Source organism: Erithacus rubecula (genome assembly GCF_903797595.1).
Source record: "Erithacus rubecula genome assembly, chromosome: 31".
In the NCBI taxonomy this organism is placed as follows: domain Eukaryota; kingdom Metazoa; phylum Chordata; class Aves; order Passeriformes; family Muscicapidae; genus Erithacus; species Erithacus rubecula.
This window is the reverse complement of record NC_136682.1, coordinates 1,261,948-1,288,799: the sequence shown is the minus strand read 5'-3', so window position 1 is coordinate 1,288,799 and position 26,852 is coordinate 1,261,948. Positions and strand designations below refer to the sequence as shown.

General features: G+C 60.8%; 2 protein-coding genes across 2 annotated transcripts; both read right to left on the bottom strand.

Annotated features, from left to right (window-relative positions):
- Positions 1-104: 104 nt before the first annotated feature.
- Positions 105-19,240, bottom strand: GLI1 (GLI family zinc finger 1). Its single transcript, XM_079329309.1, has 12 exons — positions 19,176-19,240; positions 10,404-10,572; positions 10,222-10,299; positions 9,933-10,128; positions 9,622-9,769; positions 8,790-8,891; positions 8,570-8,710; positions 7,890-8,039; positions 6,070-6,234; positions 4,965-5,213; positions 4,235-4,514; positions 105-2,803 (listed from the first exon to the last, which is right to left on the bottom strand). Exons 2-12 carry the CDS (start codon positions 10,498-10,500, stop codon positions 639-641), a joined length of 3,771 nt encoding a protein of 1,256 aa, XP_079185435.1. The 5' UTR covers positions 10,501-10,572; positions 19,176-19,240; the 3' UTR covers positions 105-638.
- A 3,104-nt stretch (positions 19,241-22,344) lies between these two features.
- LOC306813716 (inhibin beta C chain-like) lies at positions 22,345-24,959 on the bottom strand. Its single transcript, XM_079329292.1, has 2 exons — positions 24,557-24,959; positions 22,345-24,023 (listed from the first exon to the last, which is right to left on the bottom strand). Exons 1-2 carry the CDS (start codon positions 24,858-24,860, stop codon positions 23,284-23,286), a joined length of 1,044 nt encoding a protein of 347 aa, XP_079185418.1. The 5' UTR covers positions 24,861-24,959; the 3' UTR covers positions 22,345-23,283.
- Between the last annotated feature and the right edge of the window lie 1,893 nt (positions 24,960-26,852).

Here is a 26,852-nt window from a genome sequence, read left to right as displayed (position 1 = left end):
TGGCATCACGAACAGCATTATTTTAAGCCGGTTGCGTTATTTGAAGCGTTAATTGAGGTATTGCTCACTCTGGGTCACGGCAACATCGCAGGAACAGCCCCGGATCCCTGATCGGGGGTGGGGGAGCTGCTGCTCGAGGGGGTTTTGGTCACAGAGGACCAAGGAGTGTCCAGGGGTGACAAACACACAGTCCCAGTCCCCTGAGAAAGGGTTTAATGAGGGGAGGGGGTGGCACTGCTGATGCTCTCACAGACAGGAGGTCTGGGGGGACAGACGGACACACAGACAGGTATGAACACTATGTACAGGCGCCCCCCACCCCACCTCTGGGGATCTGGAGCAGGGCTGGGGGCACTTGCAGTCCTGCCACACTGGGATTGGGGCTGGGAGAGCACTGGGAGCACTGGGATGGGGGCGGGGGCTCTTTGGTTTTGGCATTGAGGCTGCACGGGGGAGAGTGGGACACGCTCCGAGGAAAAGCCCAGTCAAACCAGTTCCCCACACCAGAGGTCACCTGGAGAGTTGGGCTCGTGTCTGAGAACCCCCTGAACGAGGGGATCCAAACCTGGGTGTGAGGACAATTCCCAGCTGTGCCCCCCCGGCCGCAGAGGTGCCCACCTGAGGACAGGCACCCCCCGTTAGGACAGCGAGTTGAGGAAATGACTCTCCCCTGCCAACGTGCTCAGCATGGAGCTCATGTCCCCCACTGCCATGTTGGCACCCCCAGACGAGGGCAGCAGGAGCCCCCCAGCCGGGCTGGGGGGTCCGGGCAGTTCTGGGGGGGTCTCCACATCCTCCACGATGGCAGCAAAGTCAAGGTGCGTGTTCTCCAGGTCCAGTGAGTCCAGGCTGTTGGCCACCTGCTCGCCCGAGTCCAGGTAGTAACAGGAGGTGCCCCTGAGTCCCTCCGGGCCGTAGTGCCCGCTCCCCCCGCAGCTCGCTGCCCCCTGGCCCAGCAGTTTGTGCCCACCTTTGCCCCCCTGCCCATGGGGGCTCTGCCCTGGGTAGTACAGGGGGAGATTCCCGGGCCCCTCGGGCACGGGGCGGGTGGGGGGCAAGCGCGGCAGGCGCCGGCTACCGGCGTCCACACCCTCGTAGCCATGCCCTGGCTGTGCCCAGGAGCTCAGGCTGGCTTGGTGACCCGGTGGTTTGGGGCCGCCTGGAGGGTGTGGGATCATCTCGGGGCTGAAGCAGGGGGGGCTCAGGAGGTGCTGGGGCTCCGGCAGGCTCTGCAGATGATCCGCTTTGGGTTGGTAGCCGCAGTACCTGGGGCTGAGGTAGGGCGGGGCTGGCACAGCCTGGCACTGCCCGGGCTCGCTGCCCAGCCCCACGCCAGCCACGCTCCCCTTGGGCGGGGGCTGCTCCCCCCACATCAGCGCCTGCTGCGCCTCCACGTAGTTCCGGACCATCACCTCTTTGGTCTGCAGGGTGGGGGTCTGGGCTCGGCGGGCGCCCGGGCTGCCCATGCCCAGGTACCCTCCCGGTGCAGGGGGGAACCCGCCCGGCCCCACGTCCATGGCGTGGCCGAATGCAGCGGGGGACGCTGGGGGCCCGCCCAGTTTGGCACTGGGGCAGGGAGCAAGTGCTGGACTGGGCGCTGGGTATCGCTGCTCGGATTTGATCTGCAGTCGGTTAAACCGGTGCCCCCTGGAAAATTCGCTGTCCAGGCATGAGTTAACCAGTTTGGGATGCTGCCCACAGGCGCTGGGATGGGGGTACTCGAGGCTTTGATGGGGGCAGTGTGGCCCGGACATGGCAGGAGCGACACTTTGCCTGGAGCTCATGTCCAGCGTGCCCTGGGGGGGCCCATCCCAGGGGTCCGGCACCGCCCCGTTCCCAGCAGGCAAACTGGGGAAGCGCTGGTTCATCTGGCACTGCGGCAGGGAGAACTCTGGCTGCAGCAGCCCCTCCTCCATGTCCCCGTGTGTCCCCACCATGGTCCGCTGAGCACCGTAGATGCCACCCTGGAGCTCCACACCGGTGCCCTGGCACGGGAAGCTCTCCTCGGGATAGCTCAGGTACTGATCCATGTCCAGCAGGCCGGACTCGGGTCCGGGACCCCCCATGCTCTCCAGGAAAACATTCTCGGTGATGCTGGGGGGGCGTGGGGAGAAGCCGTGGCGCTGCAGGTTGGCCTCGGAGCCGCCCAGGGGCTGCAGCGCTGTCCTGGCCCCGCCCGGCACGCTCACATTCCCCACGCTCTTAAACCGCTGCACTCTGGGCACAGCCGGAGGCTTGGCCACCGTCCGGGCAGGGTCACTCGCCCGTCGCACGCCGTGCCGCGGTGCCAGCTGAGCGGGGACACTGCCCGGGTAGCCGGGCTGCTCGTTGGAGCTGTGCCTTCTCAACAAGCCGTTGGACATGCAGCGAGGTCCGGGAGGTGCGGGGTAGCCACAGTGGCCACCTGTGGCCACCTGCTCCACGCTGGGCAGCGGGGTGGGCGGGGGGCCACCCGTGGCCGCGGCGTACTTGGCTTTGAGGCGGTAGCGCTGCGCCGGGGTGAGGTTGCCCACGCCCGGCAGAACCCCGCAAACACCGGCATCGCTGGAGCGCCGAGACTCGCCCGGAGAGACGGGATCGTAGCCGTCCCCCGGGCACGGGCCACCGGGCACGGCCCCGGCCAGGAACGGGGACACCAGGGATGAGCGGCGGCTGACGGTGTAGGCAGAGCTGACGGTGCTGGTGCCGCTGCTCCGGCGCTCGCCCGGCGCCGCCAGGCCCAGCTCTGCTGCCGAGAGCTCGGCGATGCGCCGGTGAGAGGCTGGAGGTGGCACCGGGACACCGGGAACCTCCCCGGGCAGGCCTGGGGAGACAAGGAGGAGTTACCCCGTGTGCTGGGTTGATTTGGCCAGAAATGTGGATTCTGTCACCATCTGCTAAAACCGGCTGGGGCAGTGACCCTGATCTCCTGGCACATATTATCTGCTAATGGGCCATCTTTAAACTAGGTGGGGCAATCATCTTTATCTTTGCAATGAACCACTCTTCATCCAGGAGGTATCACCTGTTAATGGGCCATTGTTATAAACTGGGTGTGGCAGTGCCCCTGATCTCCTAATCTGCTAATGGGCCATCTTTAAACCAGCTGGGGCAATCATCTTTATCTTTCCACAGCCCATCCTCCCTCCAGGAGATATCTCCTGTTCATGGCCACTGAGTCCCAGTGCATGACTGATAAAATTCCATCATCCCACTGGGAGATGCTCCAGCCAGGGCAGGAGCCAAGCCTTTCCTACCCAGATAAAAACTGAGATTTTGGACAGCAAGTTATCCATCTTCCCACTGGATTCCAGAGGAAAGCCAGACCTTTCCACATCATCCCTGCACCTTCAGAGGAAACTGCACCTTCTCCAGGAGCACTGCTCCAGCTGAACCACATCTGCCACTGCAGGAGGATGCAGCCACCATTGAATGGGACTGTGCCACCACCCTGACTGACTGACGGGTGTTAGCTTGGATTCTGACTCTGGCAGGGTTGGGATTGTTCTTTGTAATACTGAATTTCTATTTTAATTTTCCTAGTAAAGAACTGTTATTCCTGTTCCTATATCTTTGCGTGAGAGCCCCTTAATTTCAAAATTATAATAATAATTTGGAGGAAGAGGGTTTATATTCTCCATTTCAAAGAGAAGTTTCTGCCTTTATTGGCAGACACCTGTCCTTCAAACCAGGACATCCTGGAGACATGGTGTGGCAATGTCAGAGCAGGGACAGGAGCCACTTGCAGAGCTGGGATGTGGCTCTTCTGTGGTTTGAGCCTGCAAGGACAGGGAGCAGGTGGCAACAAAGATAGGCAGAAACTTCTTTTGGGTTGGAAAAATCATGGAATTGTTTGGGTTGGGAGGGATCCTAAAGACCACCCAGTTCCACCCCCTGCCATGGGAAGGGACATTTTCCACCAGACCAGGGTGCTCCAGCCTGGCCTTGGATGCTTCCAGGGATCCAGGGGCAGCCCCAGCTTCTCTGGGCACCCTGTGCCAGGACCTCCCCACCCTCACAGGGAGGAATTCCTCCCAATATCCCACCTAACCCTGCCCTCCTTTCTAATGTGAAGCCATTCCCCCTAACCCTGGCTCTTCACACCCTTGGCCAAAATCCCTCTCCAGTTCTCTTGGAACCCCTTTAGAGCTCTAAGGCTTCCCCAGATTTTGCGGTCCAGCAAGGTGTGGTCTGCCCACCAGACCTCTCCCCACATTTCCCCCACATCCCAGGGGGGGAGGCACCCCAATCTCACCAGCTCCAGGGATGGGGGGCAGGTTCAGCCCCTTGGAAGCTGCAGGTTTCCTCAGCTGCTTCAGTTTGTCAATACGAAGGTTTTCCAGTTTGTGCAGAGCCATGAGCCCTGAGGTGCCCATGGGCTCCCCTGGCACCACGTCCTCCAGTGTGGACAGGTCCTCATAGCTGCCACCAGCATTTCCTGCCATCTCCACACCACTGTCATTGTTGGTGGTGCTGCCCAGGGGAGAGTGGTCACTGCTGCACGAGGATTGCCCACCTGGGCTGGGCTGAGGCTTCTGGGGAGAACCAGAGCAGGGCAAGGGAAAGGGGGTCAGCACCCAAGACACCCTTGGAGTCATCATGAAAGCTGGAAAAGCTCTGAGATCACTGAGTCCAACTATTAACCCAACACTGCAGTGTTCACCACTACATCACATCCTCAAGTGTGACATCCCCAGATGCTACACCCCCAAATGCCACATCCCCAAGTGTGACATCCCCAAGTGCCACATCCTCAAGTGTCACATCCCCAACTGCCACATCCCAGTGTTTTTTGGACACTTCACTAGGGATGGACACCACCACTGCCTCGGCTAGCCCATTCCAGTGCCTGAACACAAAAAAATTTTCTCCAATATCCAACCTAAGCCTCACCTGGAACACTTTGAGGCTTTTTTCTCCTGTCCTATCACTTGGGGATGATCCCCCACCACCAACCCCTCCCTCCTTCCTGCACTGCCCCTCACCAAGGCCAGCTCAGGCACCAGCAGCTTCCCTTCATCCTTCCGAGCCTCGCTGGGGCCGTTTGTGTCCTTCTCCTGTTTCAGATCCGGGGGGGCACTGGGGGTGGGCACTGCCCGACCCGGCCCCACGTCCCCTCGGTGTTTTTTGGTGATGTGGGCGTCGGGGCCGTGCACAGTTTTGACGTGTTTGCGCAGCGAGCTGGGGTCGGTGTAACGCTTGGTGCAGCCGGGGATCTTGCACACGTACGGCTTCTGCAGTGCAAAACAACAGAAGGGAGGGTGTCAGTCCAACCACAGCCCCCTCCCCAAAACTAAATCCTCCTCTGGAGAGAGCTGAGGGGGGTGTTGGAGTGGGTGAGGAGGTAGAGGAAGGCAGAGGAAGGAGGGAGATCCCCGGGTGTGGGAGGGTGGGGGGACAGGTCAGGCAAACTCAGGTGTTCTCTGTATTCTGGGCTTGAAGTTTGGCGTTTATTGCAGAGGGTCTGGGAGCTGCCAGCTGCAGCTTAGAGCAGGGCAGAAAGAGAGTGAGGGGTAGGAGTTCTAAGAGATAAGAGAGGGAAGTAAGAGAGGTAAGAGAGAGATTTTCCCATTTACAACACAATAAATCTTCTTCTGTGTTGAATATTCTAATTTCCACTAACCAATCTAATACAAGATACAAATTCTCTAACATTTGCAATACAACCTATAGGAATTGTTACATTATCATGTTTTACAACTGTCTTATCTCTAAACCTTATCTGGGACCCTTCCTGTCATGCCTGCAGAGGGTCTCTGCTGCTCTTTGGTATTTGCAGCAACTGGAGTTATCTTAACAAAGGGAGAAGATCTTCAAACATCCACATTGCTGCTCTCCAGCCACTCAGTCATCTCAATCTCTCTTATGGTTTCCATAGTCTTAAAATCTTTTGCTAGTCAATCATATTTATAAACTTTTCCTGATCCATCCTTCTCAACACCCAGGAGTTGGGTAAAGCGATGCCAAGGGGAATGAATGCTGGTGATGAAGCAGGGAAAGAGAGAGCTGGGACACACAGGAGCAAAACCCAGGGATGTGGGGAGTTCTCAGAGGACAGGAATGATGGGGCAGCACACGGGGAGGCCGTACCTCGTTGGAGTGGGTGCGGTTCTGGTGCTTGGCACGGTCGGAGGCGTTGGAAAAGGCTTTGTTGCAACCCTCGTGCTCACACACGTAGGGCTTCTCACCCGTGTGCGAGCGCAGGTGGGTCTTGAGGTTCTCCAGGCGGGAATAGGCTTTGTTACAGCCCTCGAACTGCAGCAGAGCAGGGTGGGAGGTGTCACACATGTCATCCCTCACCCCACACCCCCGGCACATCCATGGACACACATCTCAATGTGGATTCTGTCACCATCTGTTAAAAACTGGGTGTGGCAGTGCCCCTGATCTCCTGGCCCATACTCTCTGCTAATGGGCCATCTTTAAACCAGCTGGGCAATCATCTTTATCTTTCCACAGCCCATCCTCCCTCCAGGAGATATCTCCTGTTAATGGGCCAGGTGTTAAAACCAGCTGGGACAATGTTCTTTATCTTTCCACAGCCCATCCTCCCTCCAGGAGATATCTCCTGTTCATGGTCATTGAGTCCCAGTGCATGGCTGATAAAATTACATTGTCCTACTGGGAGATGCTCCAGCCAGGGCAGGAGCCAAGCCTTTCCTACCCAGATAAAAACTGACATTTTGGACAGCAAGTTATCCATCTTCCCACTGGATTCCAGAGGAAAGCCAGACCTTTCCACATCATCCCTGCACCTTCAGAGGGAACTGCACCTTCTCCAGGAGCACTGCTCCAGCTGAACCACATCTGCCACTGCAGGAGGATGCAGCCACCATTGAATGGGACTGTGCCACCACCCTGACTGACTGACGGGTGTCAGCTTGGATTCTGACTCTGGCAGGGTTGGGATTGTTCTTTGTAATACTGCATTTCTATTTTAATTTTCCTAGTAAAGAACTGTTATTCCTAATTCCCATATCTTTGCCTGAGAGCCCCTTAATTTAAAAATTATAATAATTTAGAGGGGGGAGTTTACATTCTCCATTTCAAAGAGAAGCTCCTGCCTTTATTGACAGACACCTGTCCTTCCAACCAAGACACCTGCTCAGGTGCAGCCTCACACTGTGGCACAGCCCTTCACCCTGGGCTGGTGCCACCTCCTTGTGCCCCTGGCCATGGCATCCCCTCAGAGCATCCCCACAGGGAAACCCAAACTGGGATTGACAGCAATGCCCAGCTCCCCATCCTAATTAAATTCAGGAACATATTCCAAAGCATGGGACAACACTGGGGCAATGTGACTCTGGGTTTAGACAGGATGTTGGGAAGAAATTTCTCCCTGAGAGGGTGGGGAGGCCCTGGAAAAATTGTGGCTGCACCATCCCTGCAAGTGTTCAAGGCCAGGTTGGACAAGATTTGGATATTGGAAGGTGTCCCTGCCCATGGCAGGGGATGGGATGGGATGGGATTGATGGGATCGATGGGATGGGATCAATGGGATGGGATGGGATCGATGGGATGGGATGGGATGGGATCAATGGGATGGGATGGGATGGGATGGGATGGGATGGGATGGGATGGGATGGGATGGGATGGGATGGGATGGGATGGGATGGGATGGGATGGGATGGGATGGCATGGCATGGCATGGCATGGCATGGCATGGCATGGGATGGCATGGGATGGGATGGGATGGGATGGGATGGGATCAAATGGGATGGGATCAATGGGATGGGATGGGATCAATGAGATGGGCCAACCCAAAACATTCCATGAGCCCCATACCTGTACCCACCTGCTGCCCACCCTTCTGCCACTCCATGGACCCCACAGGCTCCAGCTGTTGCACCCCCTCTCATGCTCTACCCTCATTTTCCCATCTCATTTCAGTGGAATTTTTGTCATCTCACCGTGCACTTGTGAGGTTTCTCCCCCGTGTGGCGCCTCATGTGCACCACCAGCATGTACTGAGCCTTGAAGGGCCTCTGCTCCCTGGAACATGCTGCCCAGTGGCACACAAACTCCTTCTTCTCCCCGTGGATGTGCTCATTGTTGATGTGCTGAGGAGGGAGAGGAGAATCACTGCTGGCATTGGGGAGGGGGACAAGGGACAGGGAGATACAGGAATATCATGGGAGAAAAGGGGGTGAGGGATTGGAGGGACTGGGATGGCAGAAAGGGACATGGACAGACTGAGGTGGGAGGAAAGGAAACAGAGGGACTGGGATGGCAGGTAGAGATACCAGAGTTTGGGGGAGAACAGGTCAAGTGGTGTTTGGAGGAGGCAGAGAGTGCAGGGGATGTTTGAGGGATACTCTGGGAGGACCAAGAGGGTCCAAAGGATGCTCAGAGGGATACAGGAGAGTTGCAAAAAGGAAAGCTGGAGCAAAGGAGGGAGTCTGGAAGCACCAGTGGCTGAGGAGAAGTGGAGGATGCACATCCCTCCCTTCCCAGGAGGAACTTCCAGCATCATGGTGAGCTCCCAGGGCAGGGAACTGGGAGCAGGAATCATGGGCTGGGCCAGGGGGATGCTGCCCAGCAGCCTGAGGGCAGTTTTGGGGTGGGAACAGCTCAGCAGCCCCAGACTCACATGCACCAGCTGCTCCTGAGTGTCAAACTCCTTGGCACAACCATCCCAGTAGCAGTTGGTCTCATACACAGCCTCACACTCGGGTTTCCCATCCTCCTTCTCCAGCTCTTCCCGAACATCCAGCATGCCCAGCAGGGGGTCCTGGGGAGCAGGGACAGGTGAGGGTTTCCAGGTGTTGGGAGGGTGGGATGTCAGGGGGGTCTCATGGCCTGGGGGGTACCTGGGTGCCCGTGGATGCTGGGCTGGAGATGTCACCCTCAGATCGCTCCTCGGGGAATTTGGCACTCAGGGGGCTGCTGAGGCTCCACTCCAGCTTCAGCTGCTGCCAGGGCAGGGGGATTGGGAAGGAGTCAGTGTGGAGATGACCACCAGAACAGGCCTGGCTCACATGGATATGTCTGACACAGACCCCCTCTCACATGGATCCCACTCACACAGATCCTCCCTTACACGGATTCTTCTCTCACACAGATCCCCACTCACATGAATTCTCTCTCACACTGATCCCCTCTCATATGGATCCCACCCACACAGATCCCCACACACAGATTCCCCTCTCAAACATGGATCCTGTTCACATGGATCCCCAGCTCACACAGATCCCACTCACACAGATCCTCTCTTACACTGATCCCTTCTCACACAGATCCCCACACACAGATTCCCCTCCCAAATGGCTCCCACTCACACAGATCCTCTCTTATATTGATCCCCTCTCCCATGGATCCTTTCTCACAGATCCCCTCACACAGATCCCACTCACACGGATCCCCTCTTTCATTTAACTTCTATCACAGGGATCCCCTCTCACAGATCCCCTCCCACATGAATTCCCTCTCACACAGATCCCACTCACATAGATCCCCTCTCACAAGGATTTCCTCTCACACTGAACCCCCTCTCCCAGGGATTCCCTCTCCCAGGGATCCCCTCCCCACAGATCCCACTCACACAGATCCCTCTTCCATGGATCTCACTCACACAGATCCCCTCACACAGACCCCTCTCACACAGCCCCCCTCTCCCAGGGATCCCCCAGGGATCCCCCATACCTGGCAGTGTTTTAGGGCCCCCCGAGCAGGCGGGTGCTGCAGCCCCGGGCGTGTGGGCAGCTCGTGGGAGCTGCAGGGTGGGGGAGGCGTGTACAGGTGCCCTTGGCCCTTCTGCTGCCCAGGTGGGCTCTGGTACCCCAGGGATGGGCTGTGGAGACCAGAGGAGACAAGATTGAGGTCTGGGATCCCCACCATCCCTTCCTCACCATCCCACCCTGCTCCTGGCTCTCCCCAAGCTGGGAATGGGCTCCCATCCCACTCAGCTCCCAGCCAGGCTCCCCCGTGCCCGGGGGCTGGGGGCAGGTGCCCACCTGATGGTGCTGATGGACAGGTGGCCATAGGAGCCACCGGCCGAGGCACAGCGGGAGTTGATGAAGGCGACCAGGGAGTTGGGGGAGGTGCGGATCACGGTCTGCAGGTCGATGCTGGAGTCGGACAGGGGGGAGATGGACAACGCCCGCTTCTTCCCCAGCTTTCCTGCGCCGCGGGGCGTGGAGAACCGGGAGCCTGGGAAGGCGGGGGGCAGAGCAGGGGGCACCGCCCTCAGCACGGTCCTGGGGGGCTGGAGACCCCCCAAGCACACAATAAGCGGAGACTCACCATCAGCAGGGTGCTCAGCTCCTGGTGCCAGCCCGTACCCACGGTGTCCGGGCTGGTGGCACACGGGGAAATCAAGTCCTGCAGGAAGGTGGACAAGTTAGGTGGGTGTGACAGAGGGACCCCCGGAACACCCCTGAGCTCGGGGGGTGAATCCGGAGCCTGGAGCCCCCACCATGACCCACCTGGCGGTGCCGGGGCGGGGGGGGCTGGTCCGTGGGGCGGGTGCAGGCAGCAGTGCTCGCTGTAGCCGGCGGCCGGGGGTCCCGAGGGGTCGAACATGTCTCGGAGGGGCCCGGGGGTGTCTCAGGGGCACATCGGGGTGGCGGCGGGGCCCGGGGGGCGCGGGGGGACCTGTGGGGGGGGTAGGGAAGAGGGTGGGTGTGGCCGCCAGGGGGCGCCACAGCACGCGGGACCCCGATTCTCGAGACTGGATTTAAACTAAAATTACAGCGATTTGGGGATATTGGGAAGAAATTCCTCCCTGGGAGGATGGGGAGGTCCTGGCATAGGTTGTCCAGAGAAGTGGCTGCCCCTGGAACTCTGGAAGTGTCCAAGGCCAGGTTGGACGGGGTTTGGAGCAGCCTGGGATAGTGGAAGTTTTCCCTGCCCATGGTGAGGGGTCGGAACGTGACTTTAAGGTTCCTTCCAACCCAAACTATTCTGGGATTGTATGAAATGGAAAAGCGAGGCACAGCCGGAACCATTCCCGGGCCAAGGACCGGAGCTGGCTCCCTGCTCCTCCCTTCCCAGGGATTCTGCAGCATCTGCAGGTCCCACCCAGCCCTGCCTTGCTCGTGGGTCCCCACCCTGCCCGCGGGTCCCCACCCTGCCCTGTTCCACCCACGGGGCTCAGCCCAGCCCCCCGTCGATCCCTGCCTGTGGGGTCCTGCCCTGAGCCCGCTCCCGCCCCCACCCAGGGGGGTTCTGCCCCCAACCCACCCCATCCTGCCCCCCACTCCATTCCCACCCACGCTCCTTGTGCTGCCCCCCAACTCCATCTCCATCCAGGGTCACCATCCTGCGCACATCCATTCCCACCCCCCCGGTCCCTGTCGTGTCCCCAGACCCCCGAGCGCTGACATGAGGAACAGGAGAAGCTACCACAGGACGAAGCAGATGTGGGTGGCACTGGGAACAAGGGCTCCTGCCCCCTTTGAGACGCGGGGAATCGCCCCAAACAAGGGGTCTGGGGGAGTGGGAGCCCCTCACCCCGCTGGGAAAAGCGCTGGGTTGCGTTTGGAGCCGGGGGGGCGAGGGGGGCAGCAATTCTTCCGCATGAGTTGCCCCTTTGAAAGCTCGTCTAGGGGCTTTGTGAGAGTGTCAGGCAGGAAGAATGGAGGGGGGGGACAGCGGGGCAGGCAGAGGGGAGGGGGCTGCCCAGGAAGGTGGTGGAACTGGGGGGGAGAAAGGGGAAAAGGAGATGAGGAGGAAACAGGGGGCAGGGGGCAGAGAAGGGGGCTCTCACCTGCCCCCTGGGCTTTGCAGGAGAGTTTGGGGAAACCTCCCACCTGTCCTCTCCCTGCCAGGGCTAACCAGGTTTGCAAACCCCTCCCCTAAAGGCCCTTAAAGGTTATGGGGTGACTCCAGCCCCCCAACCCTCTGCTGCTCAGGTGTGTGCACACAAATGCACACAGGGACACACGACCAGAGGGATGCACGAGCACCTGGGAGGTGATGGGGGGCTGGGATTCAGCAAACCCCCCCTCCCCACAACCATCACCTGAGACCCCTGGTTGCCCTGGGGACCACCAGCCCCATCCCCCTGCTCTGGGCAGCCCCTGGAGCACAGGTTCACACACCTGCACAGTGAGCACCTGGTCACACAGCACCAGCACAGGTAAGGCCACAGGAACACACACAGAGCTCTGAGTGCACAGGGCATGGGGAGAATCACACAGAGCACACATAGAATCACACACAGAGTACACATAGAATCACACACAGAGCTCTGAGTGCACAGGGCATGGGGAGAATCACACAGAACACACATAGAATCACACACAGAGCACACATAGAATCACACACAGAGCTCTGAGTGCACAGGGCACATGGAGAATAACACACAGAGCACAGGGAGAGTCACACAGAGCTCTGAATGCACGGGTAAACACACAGAGCACACAGAGAATCACACACAGAGCTCTGTGTGCACAGGGCACATGGAGAATAACACACAGAGCACAGGAGAGTCACACAGAGCTGGATGTGCACAGATAAACACACAGGGCATGGGGAGAATCACACACAGGGCACAGGGAGAGTGACACACAGAGCTGTGAGTCACAAACAGAGCTCTGAGTGCACAGGTAAACACACAGAGCACACAGTCACACACAGCTGGGTGTGCACAGGTAAGCACAGAGCACACAGAAAACACAGAATCACACACAGAGCTGGGTGTGCACAGGTAAACACACAGAGCACACAGAGTTACACACAGAGCACACCGAGGATCACCCACAGAGCTCTGTGTGCACAGGTGAACACACAGAGCACATGGAGAATCACACACAGAACTCTCCATGCACAGGTGAACACACAGAGCACACAGAGAGTCACAGGATGGGCCAGCAGAGCTTAAAGCTCATCCTGTTTCACCTTCCACTAGCCCAGGTTGCTCCAAGCCCTGTCCAAACTGGTCTGGAACATTTCCAGGCTTCCACACGTGTGCCCAGTGTGTCACTGCACATGTGGAACACACAGGTACAGCATCACACCATCCCCACCTCAGCACCCCCGGAGTTTTCACACCACCTCCCTGCTCGGAACTGTGCCCCCCTTTTCCCCCTGTGCCAGCTCTGGGGGGCTCCACCCAGGGGCAGCAGGAACATGAGGGTCCCCCTGTGTTGAGGCAGCGCTAGCTGCAGGTGGGGAGGGGTTGGATGAGCAGAGCCAGCCTGGCAAAGCGGGTGCCAGGTGGGTACCAGGTGGCATTTCCCCAATCCCTCACATCCCACCTCGGAGCACCAACACCAAAAAAAACACCCCAAAACCACCTCTCCCAACCACAGGATGCTCCCCCCAACCCACGGGGTCCACAGGGGCTCCCCAAAGCGCGGTGGCCCCCCGAGCCCGGGAGGCTGGATGGGGCCGGGAGCGCTGCGAGCCAATGGGAAGCAATGGGAAGCCACGGGAAGCAATGGGAACCATCCGGCGTCTCGCCCACCGCCGCGCTCGCCTCCCCCGCCGGCCGCACACCGCCGGCCCACCCAAGTCGCAGCCTTTGGGCATAAATTTGAGAGCCAGGCGCAGGCGGGATGAGGGGAATCTTCCCTCGCTCTGCTCCTGCCAAGAAACTCAAACTGAAACGCATTCCTGCTCCTCTCTGCCAAGAAAACCAGGAGCGCAGCCAGCGGCGGGAGCTCTCGGAGCAGCGCTGGCTCCAGACGCCGAAACGCGGAGCGGGAGGGGGGTCAGGGCTGGCCGCCCCCCTCCCTCCCCAGCTCCTCGCCTTTTATTTCCTGAAAACACATCTAAAATCTGTCATCTGGCTCCAGTTTCCTGAGGACACTGGGGAACGGGGCCGGGGAGAGAGAGGGAAGGGGATGGAGGGGAAGGCAAGAGAGAGAAAGGGGATGGAGGGGGGTTATGGGGGTGTGGGATGGGGATACCGAGGGGGGTTATGGGGGCAGAGAGACCCCAACCCCAGCACCGATGGGTGGCAGAGATGGAAAGGTGGGAGACAGACGTGGGCACTGACGGCAGACCAGAAGAGGAGGAGGAGGAGGAGGCTGCAGCACCCCACGATGGGGCAGAACCCTCCCGGAGCTCCCCACCACACCCTGGGCGGGACAGACCCCTCTTTCCAGCACCCCACAACAGTGCAGCCCCCCACCATCATTGGACAGACCCCTCTCCAGCACCCAACAACAGTGCAGACCCCCACTGTTTCCCCCACATGCCCCAGGAACGCTCCCGCTCCCTCCAAACCCGCAGCCGTGGGTGCGGCTCCCACCCAGCCCAGCCCCTCGGGGAGGGGACAGGGGGGTCCCTGTGCCCCCCAGCCCCGGCAGGGTTAAGCAGCCCGGAGCCCCACTGTGGAGGAATGTGATGTCAGGGCTGGATTAGCCCCCGCCGCCCCACAGCCCGGCCGCGCTGAGCTGTGTGTGGCACAATCCATCACCCGCCGGCACAGCCCCCGGCGTGGGGGGCCGGGGGGGGCTCGGGGAGGGGGGGCTGCTGTCAGCGCCTGGCTGAACACACGTGTTTTCTGCGTGTTTGCATGTGTGCGTGGGGATTTGGGTTCGTGTGGGAGTGGTTCTTTTTGGGGACGACGTCAGGGTGGTGACACCGGTGGGTGTTGGGAGTGGAGATACCCGAAAATCGAGAAGAGACACCCCAAAAGGGATGGGTGGTGGAGATGGGATGGTGGGAAGGAGGGAGGGAGATGGATGTAGCCCCTGGGAAATTGGGGACACGGGGATGTGTGTCTGTGTGCTCGTGTCTGCAGACGTGTGGGATGTGGGGAGCCACAGTAGCTGATGGGGGGCCCAGTCACCCCAAATCCTCACTCAGAGGGAGGGCCAGAGCAGAGAGAATAGAGGGATGGGTGCGGTGCTGTGACAGGGGACACACACTGGAAGACCCCTGTGCTCCCTTTTATCGGGACAGCCAGGTTTGCTCTGGGATAGGCAAACCCCAAAACCCAGCCAAACCCAACCCCGACCCTAAACCTGGGCTGCAAACCTAAACCAGGGTCTGCCAGTAGCCAGGGCTCCCTGTGCCAGCAGCAGTCCTGGACCATGGGGACACATCCCAGGGCAGGGTCACTCTGAGCCTCCCTCAGCCACTGCAAAGACCTGGAGAGTCCCCATGGAACAAACACCTTTTCTCTGCTCTAGGAGCTCAGCCCGAGCTGGGAACTGCTTCCCCTGACCCCACATCTTTCTGGACTCTCTCTACAGCCCAAGAGACGTGTGGAACTCCCGGCCACCGCCGACCCCCCGCCCCCGTTAGGCCGGGCTTTAGGGCCAGCCCCAGCCCCTCCACATGGGGCAGTTTAATCTGCCCAGGACCGCGGCTCCACAAAGCACATCGCTTCAGGTTCAGGGGGTCTGAAAGGGGACGACTCAGGGTCATGATCCCGTGCTGGTGGGGGCTGCCAAACTCGTTCCAAGGTGGTCCCTAGCCTGGAAAAGCTGAGGCAAGGAAGAGCCAGCTTAAGGCCAGGGACAGGGGAGGTTTGTGCTGGAGGGGAGGGAAAGGTGCAGACACGTCACTGCCAGGACAGATTTGGGACATCCCAGACTCCATCCTCCCTCTCCCAGCCCTGTCATACATCCTCACTCCCCACCCAATCCCAAAACTCTTCTCTGCCACTCACACCACTCCCAGGGAGGATCAGAATTCCCTCCCTAGCCCACCCACCCCTCCAGGTGTTCCCTCAGCACCCCAGTGCCACATCTCAGGGGGCAAAACCATCTATCCCTTTCTCCCACGTGCACCCACACCCACCCAGAGCCGTGCACTGACACGTCTCTGGACATGTTAACACACGCTGACACACGTGTGCTCTGGGGAGGGAAAGGCAGCCGGGTCCTGCATACCCAGGGCAGGGATAACCCACAGAAGGGGCTGCACACTCCCTGGAAAGAAGGGATTCCCAGCCCTCCTGCACAGTGGAGCTGCTCAGGAAGCTGTGGCAGACCAGGCAGGGCTGGGGGGCTCCATAGGTGGTCCCCAGGCAGGCGGGAGACCCTCACTGCACGTTGTTTGCTTTGGCCCCCAGCACATGCTACCCCCCAAATCACTCCCCTAAAGCCACTTCCCCTCCTGCCTGCACCTTCACCAGGCTGGAGGCTGGGGGGGGGGGGGGGGGGCGGCAAAGTTTTGGGGTGGAGGTGAGGGGGGCACGCACATGGCAGCAGCTGCTGGAAGGAATTTTTATGCTTCCCTCTTCCTCCCCCGGCGTTGGAGGGAAGCAACAACATAGAACATGTGGGACCCATAAAAGCCCAGCTCTGAGTCACGGCTGTGGGAGCCCCTGGCAGGCACCACGCCCTCCCAGGACATCACGGGTGGGCTGGGGACACCCCGGACATCCTGCCATCCCCAGGGACCCACGGGCACACACGGCAAGTGGCAACATCCATCCTCCTGCTGCACTCAAGACATCGAGTCTGTTCCCACTCCAGCAACTCCATCCTGCAGGATTCCTCCGAGGGTGGGAACAGGAGGGACCCTGGCACCATTAAAGGATGGGAGAGACAAGAAGAATCCTGTTAATCTTGGCATGCTGAGCACGGGGCACGCTTGGGGATTTAGGGACCTTCTCAGGGCAGCAGACCCCTCTGTCTGCTGAGAGGTGAAGGTGTGAGTGTCCTCAGGCTGCTCCCAAAATTCCCAGCCATGTTTGGCCTGCTGGGATACATTTATGTCTCCTGAAGTATCTGCCATAAGTGGTGCTCGTTCCTTGACTTGCTCTGTCTCCACACAGCAACTCCATCCCCTCTAGGATGTCCCCTGCCATCCCAGGGCCACCAGCCAGAACTCTGCTCCCCTAAATCCTGGCCAGGAGTTGGACAGTGGGGTTCTGACATCTGGAACATCCCCCCAACCTCACTCTGGATGCAGCAGAGCTGAAACCCGACTCTGTTTTGCCACTTGTTCCCGCTCCTAGGCAGCTCTTTAATTTTATTTTATCAGCTGTTCACCTTGCAGTCCTGCAGCTTCCCAAGGCTTTGGATGTGCCATAAGGATTGGGGTGAGCTGTTTTCCTGTGGGAACCCTCAGTCTCATGATGGACCAGGTCCAACCCCTGGTCCTGAAAAGGGGACAACAAAAATCCCACCTGGATTTTGTTGGGATTCCACCCAACAAATACCCTGGGAGTGGCATCCAAACACTTCTTGAAGTGTGCACACATTAACACGTGCACAGTGTGTACAGGAGGGTACCTGTGCAGGTGAGAGGACACATGTGCAGCGGGTTGGGAGGGTGGGTGCTCCAGGATAATGGGCTGGCACTGTGGCTGGAGCTGTGGGATGTCCCCAAGAGCATCCCAGGTGCACTGGGTGAGGGCAGGATGTCCCTAGGAGTGTCTCAGGTGCACTGGGTGAGGGCAGGATGTCCCCAGGGGTGTCTCAGGTGCACTGAGAGAGACCAGGATGTCCCCAAGAGTGTCCCAGGTGCACTGGGTGAAGGCCCCTCATGTCCTCCAGCCCATCTGCCCTTGGAATTATGGAATCATTAATGTTGGAAAAGCCCTCCAAGATCATCAAATCCAACCACTGACCCAGCACTGACACAGCAACCACTAACCCACGTCCCCAAGTGCCACATTTACAGGAGTTTTGAACAATTTCAGGGATGGTCACTCCACCACTGCCATGGACAGCCTGTGCCTGTGCCTGATCACCCTTCCAGCAAAGGAATTTTTTCCTAAAATCCGATCTAAACCAACTTCCCAGGTTCTGGCCAGCGAGGCACGGGTCCCACCCGGAGCCCGAGCTCCCCGCCCGCCTCTCCGCAGGCGTCACAAGGTGTCCGTGCTGACTCACTCCGGGATGGAAACTTCCCTGCTCCAGGGAGATCCTCGCAGCTCAGCCAGCTCCAGCACGGAGTTTATTCCACCACCTCCCACCACAGCAGCCCTGGAGGCCTGGAGACTCTCAGCTCCCTCGGTTTTGTGATGGAAAAGACCCTGAAGTAGGGGGAGATGAGGATCCCCCCCCTGTCCCGTGCAGAGGCAGCCTCTGCCTCAGCTGGACGCAGCAGGAAAACTGGAAAGCTTTCCTAGGTCTGAATTTCTGAAGAAGAAACTTCATCCAGCTGCTTCCTCCTCCCTTCCCCCAAAAGTCAGTGCCCACCCGCATCCATCAGCTCAGGTTTGGCACAGGCAGAGGAGCGGGAGGAAATTCATGGAATCAGGGTGTTCAACAGCATCTGCCAGGTCCCCAAATCGCTTCCAGGGCTGGGAGCAGGACCCCAGCTGTGGCTGGAGGATCCAGTAGTTTCCCAGACCCCAAACAGAGCATTGGAATGCCACAGCCATTCCTCAGCCGCCTTTTCTCTGTCCTCACCATCCTCCCAGGAGAGGCTGCAGCCCTCAGACTGCCAGCGCGGTGCTGGGAGTCCCCCAAATTCCACAGCTCAGCTCCGTCCTCTCCCCGCTCTCCATCCCCATCCTCTCGGCAGAGGTGCAGCCCCCACCCGTTCCCGCAGCGCCCGGTGCCATCACACGGCCTGGCAGGACATCAGGGGGCTGCGAGCACCCATTATCGCCCTGCCAACCCCCGAGGGCCGTGCCAGGGCCCCGGGAACAGCGGCTGCTGCCCGTGGGCTCCATCCCGGGTCCGGCCCTGGGGCCACCCCCGTGCCCTGCCCGGGGTGCGGATCCCACCAGGCGGGTGCTGGAGCACCGAGGCCACCGCGGCCGGTGGGATACGAGCCCCAAGGTGGCCGGGGGATGGCAGGGTGGGTGGCACAGCTGGCACAGCCCCCCGGGACAGTCCTGCGGCTGCTGCGTCACCGCGGCCGGGACAGCAACTTTCACTTGGTGGCTGCTCGCAGTCCAACATCCCCAATGCAGGCAGAGCACGCAGCACCCAGTAACACCCAGTAACACCCAGTAGAACCCAGTAGCACCCAGTAGAACCCAGTAGAACTCAGTAGACCTCAGTAGCCCCCAGTCCCGAATCAGCCTCCTCTCCCGCGGGCTGCGAGCGGCTCCACCGGCCCGGTGCGGCCGTCCCAGCCCACCCACACACCGAGCCGACCTCCCACCCACCGGGCGCTCAAAGCGCGGCGGGAGCGTGCGGACGTGGGCGGGAGCACGAGGGGACGTGACGGGGCACGCGTGGGGCCGATCCCCTCCGCCCGCCCCGCGTGGCCGGTCCCCCCACGCCGGGAGCCCCGCTGCAAGTCCCGGTTCCCCCGTGGGACGGCCCGCAGAGGGATCGGCGCCATCCCCACATTGAGGATCCCGCGGCCCGGACCCGCCCGACGGCTCCTACCTCCGGGGGGGGCTCCGAGCGGCCCCGGGCGGGGCGGTGGCTCCGTGTCCCCCGTTCCCCCGGTGGCGGCGGCGGCGGTTCGGTCTGGGAGAGAAGCGGCACATCCAGAGGGGGGACGGAGGCGGCCGGGATGGGGCGGGACGGGACGGGACGGGACGGCGCCCCCCGCACTCTCCCGGCCCGCCCCGGGAGCCCGCAGTAAGTTACCGGAGCCCCGCGGGGGCGGCGGATCCCGGCGGGTCCCGTTCCGCCAACTGCGGCGGCGGCGGCGCCGATCGCGCTCGGGACGGAGACCCCGGCCGGGAGCGGCGGCCCCGAAAACCCGGGATGGATCCGGGACACGCACGGCCCCGCGCCCGCGCGCACCCCCCCACTCCCCATCCCACGCGCGCGCACCGGTCCCGCGCGTGTCCGCGGGGTGTCCCGCACACGCACAGAGCTGGGGACACGCGTGGCAGGCGGGGCGCGCGTGTGGGGACCCCTGTGCGCCCGCGGCGGAGCCCACCCGCGTGAGGGATCGCGCGTGCACGTGTGAGCGCGCACACGGCGCACACGCGTGTGTGTAAGCGTGGGCACGGTACTCGCGGGTGGGGGTGACATTCTTCTGCCCACACGCGCGCACGCAAAGGGGGCACAACCCACGGACACGCGTGGGGGCAGCGCGGGCACGAGCTGGGGGCACAAGTGGCACACACACCAGGGGACACGCACAAGTTCTGGGCACAGCCCACCCACCCACACACACATGGACACGCGGGGGACGCCGCCAACACCCCACGCGCGGGATCCAGCACACACACACGGGGAGCGCAGCCCAGCCACAAACCTCCAGCCCACGCACACGCGGGGTGCCACAGCACGAGCAGGGGGCGCTGCCCTCACGCAAACACACGCGGGTCGCAGAGCCCACGAACACGTGGGGAGAACACCCCGCAGCCCACGGGCACGCCCAGGCAAGAGGCACAGCCCGGGTACACGCAGGGAAGACAGCAACGATCCCGCACACGCTCGAGGGGCAAAGATCACGGGTGGAACATCCCACGCACACGCGGAGGGACACAGCCCACGCACACGCGGGGTCACACTCCCATCCTCTAACCCTGACCCCAAAATTACTAATATTTATTTGAAATAAATACCACCCGTTTTGCTCTTCACACTCTCGGGGGGCACAGGGGTCACACCCCCAGCCCACGCACCGCGCGGTCACACCCTGCGGTCACACCCCCAGCCCACGCACGCTCGTGGGACACATCGCCCCATCCCGGGGGTCCCGGTTGGTCCCGGGCGGGGGTCGGGGCTGGACCGGGGGGGGGGCGCACGGAGGGGCAGCGCCCCCTGGTGGCGCCGGTGGGTCCCGTGTCGCGCCGGTGTCGCGACACCAGGAGCCGCTTACCGGGATTTCCCCGCCAGGAACTCAGCCTGTCCCCTGTGCCCCGGTGGCATCGCGCACCGGGGGCGGATTCCGGGACCCCCAGGGCAGAGGGGCAGCGCGGGGACAGCAAGGACAGGATTTCAGCAGCCCTGAGCTCCCAGCTGAACCCAGCCCCTGCCTCAGTTTCCCTCCTCGCTGTCATCATCTGAGATCGGCTCCTGCTGCCCCCTCACCACAGAGGGGGTGAGGAGGGGTCTCTGCTCACAGGGGGGAGATGACAACACCTGCAGGGTCAACTCCTTCCCATGGCAGGAGGGGGAAGCAGCCAGCGGGATCCTGGGGTGTCCCCAGACTCTGCCACGGTTTGAGTCACACCACAGCAGCCCCGAAGCAGGACCGAGGGGTGGGCACAGGTGAGGGGGTGTTTCAGGGTGGGCACAGGTGAGGGGTGCTGCAGGTGAGAGGTGCTGCAGGTGCCTCCATCCCCGTTTTGTAACAGCCATAAGCGGCTCAGCAGCTTTACCCTGGGATAAGTGTCACCCTGGATAAGCTCCTTGGGGTCCGGGGACCTGCCCCGAGCCCACCCCCTTCTCCTCATGGTGACACTGTCCCAGGTCACTTCTGCCACCAGCCCCCAGGTGTAACCAACACCTGGGAGCAGCTCAACCACCACACCCCACCCTGCCACATCCCCCACCTCAGGAAAAAATCCCTTTCTCCTGTTTGGGAAAGTCAAAGCAGCTCAGAGCAGGGCCAGCTGATCCCCCAGATTAGGGATTTAGCGGTGCCACCCTGGCCAGCTCAGCAGCTCGCTGCGGGGGCAGCGTGTCAGTGTGTCAGTGAGTCAGCACCTGGGCACCCCCTCCACACGGGGACACACTCACTGCCACGCGGGAAAACAGGAAAACCTCCCTTGCTGCCAACAAAAAACACATTTCTGCTGTCTCAGTGGGATGCTCCACGTGGCTGGATGCATTCTGGTGTGGAGGGGAGCGGGGTGTCCCTACAGACACCCCACACAGCCCCTGCAGACCTAGCACGTGTCCCCAGCACAGGGGCTGGAGGAGGTTGATGCATCCTGAAGGCACCGCTGACTTTTGCCCACAGGGGATATTTTGGGAGCTCGCTGATGGCCGCAGTGCCCCGGGGGTTGCCCGCTGCCCTGGCTGATGAAAGCTGCCCTTTGGCCACTGGCAGGGCCAAGCTGGGAAATGGAGGAGGTTTGTCCCCAGATAAAAGCCCCAAAGTGAGCTTTGAGCAGGGGATTGTGCAACGGGAGCCAGGCAGCGTGTGGGATGGCAGCGGGGTGAGAGGGGGCATTGCTGCCCTCTCCAGGAGCATCCCACCCCAAATCCTGCAGGAAACCCCCCCAGATCCCCTGTGTGTGACAGGGCTGAGATTGGGGTCACTGCCACCCTCCCCAGGAGCATCCCAACCCAAATCCTGCAAGAAACTCCCCCAGATCCTCTGTGTGTGATGGGGCTGAGACTGGGGGCATTGCTGCCCTCTCCAGGAGTATCCCACCCCAAATCCTGCAGGAACTCCCCCTCATCACCCCCCAGATCCCCTGTGTGTGATGGGGCTGAGACTGGGGGCATTGCCACCCTCCCCAGGAGCATCCCACCCCAAATCCTGCAGGAAACCCCCCCCCAGATCCTCTGTGTGTGATGGGGCTGAGACTGGGGTCACTGCCACCCTCCCCAGGAGCATCCCACCCCAAATCCTGCAGGAACCCCCCCCACCCCATCACCCCATCCATGAGGTGGTCCCAGGAAAAAGCAGCCAGAGCCTGGATTTTGCAGTTCCACCCATTTATTTGGGAAGCTGCACCAGAATGTTGTATAATAAATTAAAGCAGAGGCCATGTGGGTGCATGAGGAAGGCAGAGTGGGATCTTTGGTAGAGAAAGGAGCACCAGGGAGTCCCAACAGCTGCAGGAACTGAGAAAGTGGGAATAGCTGCAAAACCAGTGGCACAAACCAAATCTGTACCCTGAGTATGGTCTTGAAGGCAAAGTTTGAGCCAGAGGCACCAGGCTGGAGGAGACCTGGCTGGTGGGTGGGAGCAGGGGGAGGAAAGCACAAACCCAGGGAAAGGGGAAGCACACAGGACCTGGAAGTTTGGTCCTCACAGCTCCATGGCCTCCAGGGATTAGAGAACTTTGTCCTATCACTGCAGTTTTGGGGCTCTTGATGAAGTTGTACCCTTCATCCTCCTCTGCCAGGCCTGTTATTTGTGCCCCTTTCTATCTGTCCCCAAAACCAGCCTGAGTTGGATGCAGGAGGGTTTGATCCAGAAGGGAAACAAGTGGGATTGCCTCATCCTCCAGATTCCCAGGTGGAGGAGCAGCTCTGTCTCTGCATTTCCCTCTGCCCCCAAGGAAGCCACGTCCCAACCCCTCATTGGACACCGAATGTGAACCAGAAGGGGAATATGGGAATCAGGAACCACCTGGAACTACAGGAATGTGGCATCAGCTTGGGAACGGTGCAGGCAGGGATGTCCAGAGCCATCAACACCCACAGCCCAGGCTTGGGCAGTCCAATGTGGCCTTGGGCTCTGTCCCACATGTCCCCAGAGCCCCCTGTTCCCCCTGATGGGACCCTCTCCCTCCCAGCCTTTCCAAAGGCTCCATTGATTGCACTGTGTGCTGACTCCAGCTCCCTCCCCCTCCACCAGACTGACAGTCCTGGAGAAGTGGGGGGGGGGGGTCCCAGCACAGCTCCCCCAGCCCTAACTACAGCCACAAGCATCAACAATCATGTCGGGAATATCAGTCTTGACAATGTTGCTGTTGCGATCGAAGTAGAGGACGGAGAGCGGGCGGCGCCGCGTGGGCACGCAGCAGGAATTCCCCGACGCCTGCACGTTGTTGGCTTTGACGAGGTTTAAGACGGCTGTGTGGAAGGAAGAGGCCATGCCAGGGCTGCCTGCCACGTGCAGAGGGCACTGGCCCACGCAGTAGTTGATCTGGTAGCCCTCGGGCTTGATGATCCAGTCGTTCCAACCAATGTCACGGAAGTCCACGTAGTAATCCTTGCGGCAGCACAGGTTGGAGTTCTGGCTGCAGCGGAGGCTGCGCTTGGCCACGTGGTGTTCGGGCTCCCTCACCTTCACCTTGGCCACCAGGAAGGGCTGGTGGGACCAGCTGGCGTTGACCTGTGCCATGACATCGCTGCCATTCCCGCGGCTCTGCAGTTCCAGCCGCAGGGTCCGGCTCTGCCCCCCAGAGAAGCTCTGCAGGGAGGGCAGGAGGGGGAAGGAGCGCCAGCCGCTGCCCACCGTGCTCAGCCGCCTCTCCCCCAGCAGCGTGCGATTGCCCCCGGCTTCACCGGGCAGGAAGATCCTCAGGGTGAGGCTGGCCCGGGGCACCCGCAGGTAGAGCCAGAGCTGAGCCTGCAGGATGCGAATGTCTTGGTCCTGCGCTTGGCTGAACTGGAATTGCAGCCCCAAACTGGAGGGAGATGTGAGATCTGAGGGGAGAAAAGGATGAGGAGGTGAGCGCTGAGGGATGCTCCCCGGCCATCCAGCGAGCCAAAACTTCCAATTTAATCTATCCACCCTTCCCTGGGAATGCAGCCTCGGAAATGGGGGAGCTGTCCCACGCTGCCCGGCAGAAGTGGGGGCAGCTCTCACCCGGCCCTTCCTCACAGGGTAAGGCTGGAAGGTGTTTCCAGCCCCTCAAGTTAATTCTGCAGCTCCCAACTCTAGTCAGGAATTGCAGACATCCTGGGGAGCCTCATGTTTTGGAGGGATGGGGGACAGCATTGCAGCCCCTCGAGTGCAGGGTCCCACCAGGCAGGAGCAGGAGAGGCACCACGTCCCCATCCCGGCCCCGGGATGTCACTGATGCGCGACAGATGCGGTGACTCCCGAGTTCCGCACAGCCCGCGTGGCTCCGGGTCCCTCGGGGTCCCCAGGGCGCAGCACACGGACCCCTCGCCCCGGGGCTCACCGGGCTGTCCCGCTCCCCGTCGGGGACCGCGGGGGTCGCGCACCCACCCACCTGTCTCCGCGAAACTGATGATCTCGTAGCCCTGCTCCTCCTCCTCCTCGCCGGTGACATCGGGGCTCCGGCGGGCGCCTCCCGCCTGCAGCCGCCGCAGGGCGCGGGTCACGGCGGCGCGGGGCACGGCGTGGGCGAGCCGCGGGCGATCGCGGAGCCGCAGCTTTTCCAGCAGCTGCTTCTTGGCCACCTCTTCCAGCAGCCGCCGCTCCACGCCCGCCGGGCACGACGGGCAGCGCGGTTCGGCCGCCGCGCACAGCAGCACGGCAAGGAGCAGCCACGGGCCCGAGCTGCGCGCCGCCATCCGCGCCCACCGCACCGGACAGCACCGGGATGAGCACCGGGAGCGGCGCTGATGGGGCGGGAGCGGCACCGGCAACGAGGGAGCGGCACGGAGCGGACGGGAGCGGCGGGACGGGAGCGCGTGGATGGGACGGGAGCGGCACCGGGAGCGGTGCGGCGGGCCCCGCTTTGGGCACCTGCGGCCGGGGGCGGTCCCGCCGCCCCCCCGCCCCCCGCCATTGGTCACCGCACCTGCCTGTCCCGTCCCGTCGGGGATTACCGGGATTAACACCCCCCCACACCCCCGCCTCCCCGCGGGGGGGGGGGTCGGTGAGCAGCCCCCCATCCTCCACCGTTCCCGGTCCCCGCCAACAGCGGGGTCGCTCCGGGAGGAGTCGCCCCTGCGGTGCCCGCGTGGGTTGAGCACGAGTGAGGGGTGAGGGGGGGGTTCATAGGGTGAGTGGGGGGTTCATAGGGTGAGGGGGGGTTCATAGGGTGTGTGCAAACAGAGCAATGAGCGAGGCTGGGTGGGGAAGGGGCTCTGGCAGCGCTGGGCTCTGCCCACGTGTGTGGCTGCTTGGGCTAGGGTGGTTCTAGCTTTGGGCTGCTACGGGGTCTGGATAGCTCCAGGGGGTCCCCCAGGGCAGAATTCAGCCTCTCAGCTAGACAGGAATGAGATCCAGGGAGTTGCTGTATAGGTTTTAAAAGTAGCTTTATTTCTTCAAAGGGTTCTACCAGCAAAATCCAGATGCACAGCATAGCAAGGGTTTTTTTTTATTGTATAGGGGGATTGAAATTCTAAAATTAAAAATTGAGAATTATCCAATTACTCTAAGATTCTAGGTGAGATAAGGCCAATTATTTAGTAAAGTTAAAGACCAATAAAAATCCTAAATGATAACAGGAGTTTCAGTAGGGGGGGTGAACATTTCTCATTAAAAAGTTACATTGTCTCAGGGTATGAAATCCCAAGGGCCCTTTTCAGAGACAGTTGTATCATCCACACACGTGGAAGAGAAATCCCGATCAGCCCCTCAGAACTGACAGCAGGATCTTCCAAAACCTTCAGGGAGTGAGGGTTGGGATAAATCCTGGCTGGTGGAGGAGCCCCAGCAGCAGAGCAGCCAGGCAGAGGGATCCCAGCTCAGCTGCCCATCCATGGATCCCACAGAGCTGTCCCCAGCCTGAGCACTGTCCCCTGGGCACCCTCGAGGTGTCCTGGCAGTGACAGTCCTGTTGGGTGCTGACAGAGGATCCAGAAGGGATTGAGGGGCTCCTGGGATGCCCCTGCAGCTCCTGGGGACTGTCACATCTCTGGGCTTTTGTCACTCTCAGTGGGTTTGGGGGTCTGAGTCCATCCCAGACCACCTGGTCCATCCTCAGTCCTGGGCAGATCTGGGAAGGGTCAGTGGATGCATGCACTGTGTACCCTCCTCTCACCCAAAAAATGGAGATTTATGTATCCTGAGGACTCAGGAGCCAACAGCTGTTGTCACATCAACCTGAAGATATTTCTCAGAGTCTTCAGAGTGGGATGTGCAGGCTGAGGCAGGGCAGGGGCTGGCAGAAACCTCCCAAAAATGATGCAAGATGCCACAGTGTGGGGGGATTGGCAGAGCCCAGCTGGAGCAGGGAAGCCAGAGAACTTGAAGCCCTGCCAGGCCAGTGCTCCCAGCATGTCCTGTGCCCACCACGCCGTGCACCGACTCCAAGGTCTTGACCACATGGAGCCCCTGGCCCTGGCCAAGCCAGAGGTGCCATGTAAACAGAGTCTGGGAAAAAGCACCCACCGGAGGTGATGCAACCACAGAGCAAGGGGCAAAGGGCTCAGCTGGCTGGGCAGCTCCCAGAATAGCCCAGGAATGTCAACAGAGAGGAAAGAGTGGGCACAGGCTGCCCTGGGAGCACAGATCCCACAGGGCTTGGGAGCCCTGGATGGAGCAGGTGCACTTCCAGTATGGCACATGTGCAAAGATGAGTGTGGAGAGCAACTTCTTAAAGCACCTGGAGTGAC

Coding starts and splice junctions, on each gene's coding strand:
- GLI1 (XM_079329309.1), bottom strand. CDS start 10,500: ATGTTCGACCCCTCGGGACCCCCGGCCGCCGGCTACAGCGAGCACTGC. Junction 8,892..9,621: donor GGGCCCTAAAACACTGCCAG/GTATGGGGGATC, acceptor CTGCCCTGGCAG/CAGCTGAAGCTGGAGTGGAG. Junction 4,515..4,964: donor TGGTGCCTGAGCTGGCCTTG/GTGAGGGGCAGT, acceptor GGTTCTCCCCAG/AAGCCTCAGCCCAGCCCAGG.
- LOC306813716 (XM_079329292.1), bottom strand. CDS start 24,860: ATGGCGGCGCGCAGCTCGGGCCCGTGGCTGCTCCTTGCCGTGCTGCTG. Junction 24,024..24,556: donor CATCAGTTTCGCGGAGACAG/GTGGGTGGGTGC, acceptor TTCTCCCCTCAG/ATCTCACATCTCCCTCCAGT.